This window comes from Nelusetta ayraudi, unplaced genomic scaffold (assembly GCF_046127955.1).
Source record: "Nelusetta ayraudi isolate G7.1 ecotype Tasmania unplaced genomic scaffold, CSIRO-AGI_Nayr_v1 ptg000011l, whole genome shotgun sequence".
Lineage (NCBI taxonomy): Eukaryota > Metazoa > Chordata > Actinopteri > Tetraodontiformes > Monacanthidae > Nelusetta > Nelusetta ayraudi.
The window spans coordinates 13,557,013-13,568,420 of record NW_027466061.1 but is presented as its reverse complement, the minus strand read 5'-3'; the positions used below and the strand labels follow the sequence as shown (position 1 = coordinate 13,568,420).

The 11,408-nt window shown below is 46.3% G+C and overlaps 1 protein-coding gene across 1 annotated transcript in view; it reads left to right on the top strand.

The window, feature by feature from the left end:
- The first annotated feature begins 1,126 nt into the window (after window positions 1-1,126).
- Window positions 1,127-11,408, top strand: part of LOC142885068 (potassium/sodium hyperpolarization-activated cyclic nucleotide-gated channel 2) — a 30,964-nt gene continuing 20,682 nt past the window's right edge. The window contains exons 1-3 of the mRNA XM_076021173.1: window positions 1,127-2,790; window positions 5,062-5,485; window positions 7,484-7,645. Of these exons, the coding sequence (XP_075877288.1) occupies window positions 1,556-2,790; window positions 5,062-5,485; window positions 7,484-7,645 (1,821 nt within the window). The 5' untranslated portion in view covers window positions 1,127-1,555. The remainder of the gene's footprint in view (window positions 2,791-5,061; window positions 5,486-7,483; window positions 7,646-11,408) is intronic.

Below are 11,408 nucleotides of genomic sequence, written 5' to 3'. Positions count from 1 at the left end.
TAAAAATATCTTTCAGATTCTTCCCTCTGCTGGTGAAGGTCAGGAAGCTTTGACGTAGATGATGCAGAAGGAGAATCAGACTGAATGAAAAACATTCACAAGAAATGACGAGTGATTCATCATGATGCAGCTGCGGTTTTGTTTTTTTGTCTTTTTCATAGTGTTCTCTTTCCCTCTTGTTCTTATTAAACTACCTGTGTCAACAATTAAAGACTGAAGAACTTAACATAAAAAAAAAATCATCTAGAACTGACGATATTGTGTATTTTGGGGGTTTCTGTGCTATGATATCTGTTTGCAGTCTTGCTTCAGATGCATGCAAATCATTTTCTCTTTTCAGTGCCTTTTTCAAGAAGGTTTGTGTGTCATACTGCTCTATCACACTATTGGACATTTACAGTGAACCTTGGCCCAGCTGTGAAGTTTGACTAATGTGGTGGTGCAAGGATGGTTGAGTGGGAAGACAAATGAGTGAGTGGCAGCTAAGTTCAGTTTTCACATCAGCATTCATTTTAATGAATCTGTGCTAGACCTTGCGAGGTTTCATCTGTTTTACCATAGATTAAGCTAGGACATAAACGTAGAAGCGCCGGCTAAGACATCATGCATCCAGAATCTCTGGTGTTAATGCATTTATCATATGCACTTCACAAATTAAACCATCTGCTTTTAACATCTTGTCTTTGCTGTAAAACACTAAGGATGCAAATAACTTAACGGCACACAAAACTGCAACAGACACGATCGCACAAAAAAGCAAGGTGCACCACAGTTGTGCATGTGTCAGACAGTCACATCCTTGAGTGTGAAGGTGGGATGTGGGCGTGCAGATGATGATGATGAATTTAAAGACATAGATACAAACTCCTGCTCAGGACTGTCACAAATTTGTTAATGTGTGACTCATATTTAGATTTAGACCCCAAATCACTTGGAGGCAATATTTTTGGTTTGATTATATGGTACTATGGTGACACATGAATCCATTGGAGGTGGAGGTGCAAAAATATGTTTTCTGATTCTGATCACACGCCTGTAAGCCCATTGTCCTGCGCCTCCTGTGCCTCCCCAGGCGACCAGTAGTGGGCGCTAAACACCAACTGGGTTCCGCGATACTCGGCGTCATTGAAACGCCTTCTAAAACATGACATCATTTGAGCATTAACGAACAGCAGGTGATTAAACTTTTGACGCTCGTGCACACCGTCACCCGCTGCACGTCAAGCACCAAATTCGGCGTGATCACACGGATCGAACCACTCGAGGCGGTTCGCGTTTCAGGTTTTGAGTGAGAGGCCTCAGCTGGAGGCGTCTCGAGGTGAATGCTCTAATGCTCGAGCGCTCTAATGATATTTGACGTCGTCAAAGGGGCCCAATTAGTCTGACGGCTGAGCGTCGTTGACACAATGACTGGTGAAAAGTAGTTTACAAAGAAGTCACGTCCACCCCTCCCTGTCCTCTCTTCTGTCTCTCTCCTCCCTGTCCTCCTCTTCTCTCCATCTCCCCTCCATCTGTGATTGGTTTTCTCCAAAGATAATTGGAGGCAAAATTTGATATGCTCAATGTCATGGACAGAGATGAGGTTTCGCCGGTGTCTGCTGCCGCTGCTGCTGCTGCTGCCACCATGAAGAAGAAGGCGGTGGGCGGCAGTGGATGCGGTCACATCAGCACATCACCCAAGGCTTCCGCGTCCAAACGCGCCAAAGGAAGCGGCGACCAGAACTACCTGGACCCCGATTCTCCCGGCGCTCTCAGCGGCTGCCAGTCTGATGCCAACAGCAACGTCGTGATGGACGAAACAGAGGACGGGGAAGAGGAGTCCAAGTTTCAACATCCGCGGTTGCGCCGAGCCGGGGGGAGCGGCAGTGGCGGAGGTGGAGGAGGAGGAGGAGGAGGAGGAGGAGGAGGCGGCAGTATCAGGATGAAGAACTTTACGCCAGGAGGGGGAGCCGCGTCCTCTGGTTCCAGGAGGAACTCAAACAAGGAGCCCTACCACACGCTCGCAGAGGACGCTTCCGCCGCTCCACGGCCCGCTGCTGCCTCCAGAGCTGCCGAGCCCCAGCCATCACCCCACTGCTCGGGCGATGCTGCCCAGCGCTGCGAAACCAGCAGAGCATCTCTGGCGGAGGCGGCGCAATCGGTGGTCGCGGTAGAGGTGAACGCGACGGTCGGTGATGGTCGCGACAGCTTCGCTCCAATTTCCAGCATGAAATGCAACAAAAACGGAGAATGCAGGAGGGACTCAGGTACCGGGAGCCTGCGCTCGATCATCTCCAAGCAGGAGAAGCAGCCGGCAGGGTCAGGGAGGGCCGAGGACGGAGGCAGCGCCAAGAGAGGAGCCTGTAACTCGACGACCGCCAGCATGGATGGCTCCATCACGCCCGGTGGCTCCCTGACCGGTGGCCAGGGAGGAGAGGGCGCAAACCCCGGCGCTACCCCGGTGTCCAGCGGCGTGTCGGAGAAGAAGGACTCCAAGGTGTCCTTCTCCAACGCGCCAAGCCGGAAAGCCTCGTCCTCGCTGCACGGCCCGGCTCAGACTCAGACCCAGCAGCCCCGGAACTCTGTCACTTTCCAGAAACCCGAGGATGGACCGCCGATTGTGCCCGCCGAGGATGCAGAGCCTCGGGGCAGCCAAGCCAGCTTCATGCAGCGGCAGTTTAGCAGCATGCTGCAGCCTGGAGTTAACAAATTCTCCTTACGCATGTATGGTAGCCAAAAAGCAGTGGAAAGGGAGCAAGAGAGGGTAAAATCAGCTGGGAATTGGATTATCCACCCTTACAGTGATTTCAGGTAAGAGCCGAGGCTGTTAGATACACGCTGAAAATCACGAGGGGCCCACCAAGGACCTCATTGTCACCTACAACTCACTACAGTGGGCAGACACCGGGAGACATGCATATTGTTCAAATCTCCTGACTGCTGTGCTCGTTAAACTGAACCCCTGTGATTAAAGCTGCGGGGATTTGAATCGATGCAGTGCAACGTGCTGGCTTCAGCCTCCCCATACAACCTGTTGTCAGGCAAACAGACTTGAGCCAAGAGTGTCCTTTCAAGGTTGTAAACAAATCCTGTTCCGGTCTGTATGTACAATAGCATGTCTGGGATGCTCAACAAGCCCGGCCTGCTAACACATCCCCACTTCCCCTCGCAGCGCGCTCACATTTCTCAACCTCTCGCACGCAAATATCGAGCTCCGTGCAAGATTATTTGTTAAAGATGCGATGATTAGCGCTTATGTAGCGGGATATGATCCGCGCTCTGCGACGGGAGCGGTGCTGTCGGGTGGAGGGGCTGTACGCCTGTGTGTGCATGCGATGCACTCAATAATGGAATGTCACCTTGAGCCAAGTGTGCGAAAACCTCAAGCATGCTCACTGGAGACATATCCGCCTGTACGACTCTCCGTACCCTGCATTTTAATGACGGATGCGCTCTGTTTATCGCGGCTCAAAGATTAATCACCCAGATGGACACCCGGCAGCTATTTTTGGCAAACAAATATTTGGAGTATTGCGTGGTAGATGGGTCGGTGGGGCTCTTCGAGCCGCGTCCATTCGGGGCTTTGACGAGTTAGCTCGTAAACCTCCCCCGTTTTTACTTCCCCTCTTCATTGAACCACTCGTCGAAATGAATGTGGGGTCTGCCAGAGCTGGACAGCGCGCGTTCAGTACTACAAGGGGCGGACAGCTCCACATGTATTGGCGCGCTAAGGGAGCACGTTACCTCCAAAAACACCTCCCATTCCGTCCCATCCATTCACGTTTGGCCCATTTCCTAACACATGGGTTAGTCAGGAGACCCAGCGAAGGCTAAACTTAGCCTGATATGCTGTTTGATCAAAGACAACTCCAGAGTCTTTTACTTTAGCAGTTAAAAAAAACCCCAAACAATTACAAAAAAACCATAACATAACAGAACAAAACCACCACCAATCCCTGCCACCACCACTAGCATGCTTTCTCAGAGTTTAAAAGCACAAAAGTTAAATGTTAAACAAGGCAAACAGGACGGCCATTGTCGTTGTCATAGAGTGGAGGAGTCAGAGCTTGTTGCATAAGTCGCAGAGCAATGACTCAGCGCTGCACCTGTCCTGCAGAGCCTCCTCTGACGGGCTCAAACCTCACTACTTTACTCTCTCTGCCTTTCACCAAAGTGCCTCATCACCTCAGGCAGCACTAATGTGCACGGTACCAGGAGGTCGATATGAATTCTACATGCCGCCTTGGAAATTAACCCTTCAGTTTTTAGCTGGGGTCTCGTAGAGCCCCAATGCCATTTAATACCATCTGAAACAGTTCTTGAATTAGTTAACTATTTTATGTTTAAAAAAAAAAAAAGATATGTAGATGTTTGTTTCAGGGAATGTTACAACATAATGTCTTGCCCAGGGAACCCTATCTCTTTTACACACAAAAATTCAATCTGTGACTGGTGGTGAGAGCACTATATGCAAGCGTATTCCTCCTCCTGGACTGCTATTTAGAACATTAAATGTGTATTGTAACCTTTATTAAATCTCTGAACTTAATGGCAAAAGGGTGAGGTCACCCTGGCTCTGATAATATTAGCTTTTAAAATCTTCTTGCTTGTGTTTATTTAAAGCCATAAGTATACTGTAAGTGTATTATAAGTTGGTGCTAACAAAACAGAGACATTTAGACAGGAATTTCAGAGTGATGTTAATCTTTTAACTCATCATTTATACCTTGTTAATGGCCTCGGGAGAATGCTTTATTCACTCAAGGCTTTGCAGGGTTTAGAGCAAATGTTTTATCAAGAGTTTATACAACTCATTTGCAATGAGTAAGTAATTGCAGAAACGTTTGATTAACTATCTGTCTTATTATGTCACGCACGTTCATGTAACATACATATCATGAAATGTACAGATTTACATCTTTGAGGCTTTCTTGTCAACTTTCCACACTAACCCCTAGCTCTTGTATCTTAATCTATGTTTGTCCTGCCCCCAACCCCTCTTCTCTTCTCTTCTCTTCTCTTCTCTTCTCTTCTCCTATTCCCATTTTAATACACTGTCACACACCTAAACACGGCTGACAGGTTCTACTGGGATTTCACAATGCTGCTGTTTATGGTGGGTAACCTGATCATCATCCCTGTGGGCATCACCTTCTTCAAGGATGAGACCACCACGCCCTGGATCATCTTTAACGTGGTCTCCGACACCTTCTTCCTCATGGACCTGGTGCTGAATTTTCGCACTGGAATCATCATTGAGGACAACTCTGACATCATTTTGGACCCTCAAACCATTAAGAAAAAGTACCTGAAAACATGGTTCATTGTGGACTTTGTCTCCTCCATCCCAGTGGATTACATATTCCTTATAGTGGAGAAAGGCATCGACTCAGAGGTGTACAAGACTGCTCGCGCCCTGAGGATCGTTCGCTTCACCAAGATCTTGAGTCTTCTCAGGTTGTTAAGGCTCTCCAGATTAATACGCTATATTCACCAATGGGAAGAGGTAAGAGCGTGCGTCTCAGGACTTCTTTACGGCAAATATCATTCTCACGTTCATCATGTGACTCTCAGCTGTGGTGCTAGAAGCTAGTCTGTGATCAAAGGTCACTGATTTTCTCCAATATGTTACTTTTGGCTTCCGACCAAACAGACAATCTGCCTCTGTCTGCTCCACGTGGCCTACTCTCGGACTTAATATTAATGTTCTCACCTGCCACCTGGTGAGGGATGTATGATGTCAGCGGGGTGTTAGGGCCTTGACAAACTTTGCATGCTAATTACCATTATTGTCACACAACCCTTGCTGCCGGCTCACCCCTTATCCCTCTGTGTCCCTGTCTGACCTGCCAGTCCCACAGGTGGCATCAGGCACTCTAATAAGCAGCCTATTAACAGGGCAAACACAGTTAATCAATTAAGACGTCGGGGGAAGCACAGGTGGGGTGGAGGATGATAATAATGCGCACATCCAGGGGGCTGCAGGCTCTGAATATGTGTGTGTTACTATTTGTTCATTCAAATGGATCTGAAGTGGGTGGCACAAATGTCTTAGGAGGCCTTAAGACCTTAAGTGTGAAAATAAGATGGATCTTTAGGACCAGCAGGGCCTCTGTGGCTTTTAAACAGAACTCAAACATCCAGCCCTGAACTCAAATTTTCTCTTGGCTCTACAAGGGATGCACTTTTTGGGAGGGTTTAGACCTCTCCTCAGACTCCTTTCTCAACTGAAGGTGAGCACCCAGCTGGGACACTGGGGGCCCTCTGATGCCACCAGATCGCTTGGCATCTCGTCAATGCCGGTATTGGCAGCCTAGCGTTGGCATTTTGCAGTGGCGAGCAGCACAGTGAGGCCCAGCAGCTAACTTGACCTTTGGATAATTGGATTTCTGAAGATATGATGTGATGGGTACGCATACACACTCAGAGCAGTGTGTGATGGAAAGTGATACTTGGCATGCATGTCAAATGAGAGCAGGGACGAGGTGCAGAGTGAGACACAGACTAAACAAAATGCCCAGTTTGATATGTTCTGCCAGAGGTCCTGATAAAACCCTTAGAATGGGAACTGCAAGCCTCTTAAAGTTGTTGCTACTTTCTGTCCAGAACTGTCCATGGCACTAGATGTGCTACATCAGCAGGCACAACATTGCCGTTTACTTGCATCAATTCCTTAGTGGAACAGAAAGGATTAACACTCTAGTCACTGATTGATAAAAACTGACAGTGAAAAACCACATAAAGGTTAAAGCGGCATTTAGAAAGATCAGCACATGTGATTCTTGTCCAGTCTCATTCCATATCATTCTCAGTGAGTATCACTCGCAGACTGAGTAACAGCTGATTCGTTTCATATTTTCCATGGAACCAACGGTGACTATAAGTTATCTGCCAACCCTACAGATTTTATTGTTATAGTAGAAATTCAAGCTAAAGCACCGTGATGAAAGTGGTGTCTTCAAGTCATTGCAGTGAGAGATGATTGCCCCTGTGATTGTCACTGAGAATTACTGATGTCTGAGACGATGTAGACTATCAGTTGTTAAGGATCATGATGGTCCCTGTCCATCACTCTGCATGTTTGGATGTGTGTGTGCGTGCGCACGTGTTGGCATGTCTTCCTGTCTTGTTAGTGTATGAGAGTGCCCTCAGGCATGCGTGAGTGTGTCGTATGTGTTCCGGAGCCTCAGATTGATGTCATGCACCTCAGATTAACAAACATCTATCTGGCTCCTGCTGTGTTCTATTTGGAACTAATGAGAACCTGTCTGCCTTAGTCATTAATCAAACTTGATAAAATAGGAGGAAAATGCGGAGCCCACTCAGAAGACCAGCCAGAAGAAAGAACAGCTGCTGAGTTGTAAACTTACAGTGGTTACTTGAGGGTTTACGTCTGACAAACTTTTTCAATGTGCTCCAATCCCAAAATATTATTTTTTATATTTCTGTACGTCTCAGCCCACTTCACACCTCATGCAACTCCTGCTCTTATTTTCCACTCCAGATATTTCACATGACGTACGACCTGGCCAGTGCAGTGATGCGGATCTTCAACCTGATTGGTATGATGTTGCTGCTATGTCACTGGGATGGCTGCCTACAGTTCCTGGTCCCAATGCTGCAGGAATTCCCCTCCGACTGCTGGGTGTCCCTCAACAAGATGGAGGTAAGTGTGAGGGCACCGTGTCCGCACACACAGAGCTGCAAATATCAACCCTGGATCTGGACTGTTTTTTCCTTCTCTGAGTTAATTGGGAAAGAACTGATGGAGGTCACAGAGTATTGATCAGAGATTCTGACCCCAGCTATAGTAATCAACATTTTGTGATTTTTGTGATCAACTAAACTGGAGGAAACCAAAACCCAGCTAATTAATGGGGAAGTTGTGTGAGTCAGGGAAAACACTTATACCCATTCATAAAGAATTACCAGGCTGCAGTTGTGCAGCAGTGCTTTACACTGATGGCTAAAAGTCCCGCAAACAAGCTAGTAATAAATTGTATATACTGTATTTTTTACTGCAAAAAAGTTGAGAAAATGTCCGGAGGAGGACCAGAGATGGATCCTGTTTGAACACTTGCACGGTCCAACATACAGTAAAACATGGACGGGTGCACATTAACAATGTTCAAACTCAGCAAACTGTGTTTTTTCCCGTCACTACCGCATTCTTGTGTGAAAGCTGTTTTTTCCATGTTGCACTGGATTTCGGGCCCAGCTGTTGTTGCTCAAAAATAACTAAGTGTTTACCTGTAACCCTGGATAATTTTGATCATGACCTGAGGTAAAGTAAATATGCAGTAAATCTCTTGGAAAGATCAATCTCAACAGTTGTTCCATTTGCACGACTGAGACTGAAGGCCTCTCCAGGTTAGCAGCAGGAAGCACACTGTAATTTAAATCTATGCAGTCCACTTAGAGCAACAAAAAAACAAAAAACTACAAACAAAACACTGCACTACTCTGGGAACTGTGATCATCCTAAGCGGTGCCTATTGCATTATGCTATTACCGCTTCAGTAGAAAAAGTCACTTTTTCCTTCCAGCAAATCAAGAAAATTACTCCAATCACTGCCCCTCCGTATTCAGCTGCTGCACCGGACACTGAATGCAAGCGTTGGGTACCGATGAATGGTAAGGTGACAGGAAAGATAAAAGGGAGGAAAACAGAGGGACGGCTTGTGGTGGGTTGGGGAGGTTACGGTCATGCAGCTGTGCTCTTTGTTGCCTCGTCTCACTCAGAGAGATAAAAGCTGGTTGTTTACGTGTCTGTCTGTCCACCTGGCCTTTCACCACTCCACACACACACACGCACACACACACACACACACACACACACACACACACACACACACACACACACACACACACACACAAGGCAAGGGTCCAAATGGAGTTTTAAGCAGATTGGCAGCCACTCCTTGACACTGTCACCAATTTTTCCATCTCAGATTTAAAGCACTTCCTCGATGACGGTGCTGAGTTTCTTTCCCTCCTTTCTTTGTTTTTTTCTTTTTAGATTTATTTACGTGCAAGTGTAATTGGAAATGATGTGTCACAGAGGATGGATGGCTGTGCTCGTTAATTTTTATGAAGCAAGAAGACTTTGGCTGTAATGGGGTGCAAACAAAGATTGTAGTGTAGTTTAACTGCGCTTGTTTGCAGAGTTGAGGCAATATTGACAAAACCATGAAAAGCAGTATTGACAATGGCTCTTTGTATTATTAGTATTATGGTTTGGAGCCTGATGGATGGCTATATCCAATCATTTAACTCTAAAAAGATTATGTCATATAACCCTTACACATACAAAAGATTAAGGGTTTCATTTACAAAGATAAATAAATTCCATTATTATTATTATTATTATTATTATTATTATTATAATGATAAAAATAATAATAATAATAATTCCTAATGTTTTTAATTGGCTGCATCTCAATCCTTAGGCTGACTGAATTCTGATAAGTTGGCTCTAAGAAACCTGCGTAGGACATAAAGTTTGTGTGTTCAAATGCGGCGTGCACAACGCGACAGGACTCGCAGCATGTGTGACTGACGTCAGCATGCAAGAATAAAACGTCACGGGTGGCGTCGCATCTTGCAGCCGACTTGTTGACATGATCGCAGCAGCAGCGGTCGCACTGCGAGACGATGAGCCCACATTTCAGACACTGTCAAAATTTTATAGCGGGCTGTCTTTGGCTGTAAGACCATGACAATATCCATCAGAGGACCTGTCAACACCCAACATATCGCCATGTCTCAGTTATAATGATCGTCTTTTGTCTGGAGTGCCTAAAAGATAAAGAACATTTGAGCACAGAAGTTACTGCTGCTGCACTGCCTGCTCTAAAGTCATCTGGTCTCGTGTTACCCCAGCACAACGCTGTTAAAGTAACTGCAGTGTCCGACACAGTGGCAATGTGAATGCTTTTGGCCTTTTTAAAGTCGAGAGGACAACCTGGTGCAGCTGTGCAGTGCTGTGTTTGAAGTGCGGGATGATGAAGTTGGGTGCTGACAGGCCTCTGACTCCTCCGTTGCTCTCTGCCTCCATATTATCAAAGGCAGGCCGTTCCCCGGAGAGCTGCCACTCTCCAGACGAAGGGGCCGCGCCGCTACGGTACAGGCTGTCCACGGCCACCTGAGACCGCTCGCCTATCAAGTGGCTGACAACTTGTAACATTAGCCATTGTGTCGCAGTTGGGCCATCCGTCAGGCCGCGCGCACCCTGCTCCGGCCCTGGCGGTGCGGAGCCCGCAGGCAGGAGCCATGAACACTCTTTAACTCTGGGTGAGACTGTCAGACTTGTGGTAGCCGCTGGATCTTGGGTCGTTTCTGCTGTCCACATTCACCTCAGCACGTGCACTGAATTGACTTCATTTTGAGGCAGCCTCTTTAGCCGCGCTGCTGGCACTGCGTTTGTGTCGTGCGGTGGCAGACGTAAGCCGGCTGTGTCAGTGGAGTGTGAGAGACAGCTGGGTAATAACTGAAAGAGTCTGGCTGAGGAGTTTGCAGTGGCGCTCGCACGCCCCTCCCAGTCTGTCTCAGCTTCGCAGACATGCCGCTTCCCCACTTTCTCTCTGCTGAAAGGGGCTTTGCAGTTGTGGAGGTTCGCTCCGTCTGAGAAGTTGAGCCGTATTAGAGCATATTGTTTACCCGGCGCACCCAATTTGACCAAATGCATCAGCTGCTGGATGATGCAAATCTGATTTTAAATTGCGAGCAAAGCTGGTGAGAGCATAAAAAAAGCATGGAAAGTGAAGGCAGATATGTAACCTCTGTGAATGGACCAGACCACCAGAACCATTGGATGGTTCCTGTTTGTTTCCTGGGTCAGGGATTATCTTCGTGCCAGCAGAAGTCAGGCTGTTATATTTGTTGTGAGCTGTCTTAACATCTCATTTACTTCAGCTGTTAATATTATTTAACTGTATGTTTAAGTTCTGAAGCATACCTTCAAATGACCTCTGGCCTACATTTAAAGAAATATTTTGGAATGAAAAAAAGATTTTAAAAAATGGCAGATGTGGGGGCAGGGTAAAAGCAATGAGACATTTCTTGACAACCAGGTTACTAACTAGTAGATTGTTGGAGCAAAACCAAAGAATCTACGACGACTACCACGTTAATGACAGCGTGTTGTTTCAGTATATATATGTATGTTTTTCAGGATGGGAAACTTAAAGTCTAGATTAAAAAAAAAAATCTAATTCATACCTGTATTTAAATTATTAATTAAATTATTAACTGCTTACTTATTAATCAGAATCAGAATACTTCCTCCAAGGGAAATTGCTTAAACAGCTTTAACGAAACTAAATGAAAAAAAGAAAAGAAAAAATGTGACAAATTTTATTCATTCATTTATTTCATTCATCTTGTATACTCGCTTTCTCTTACACTCCAAGTCATGGGTGTCTGCTGTG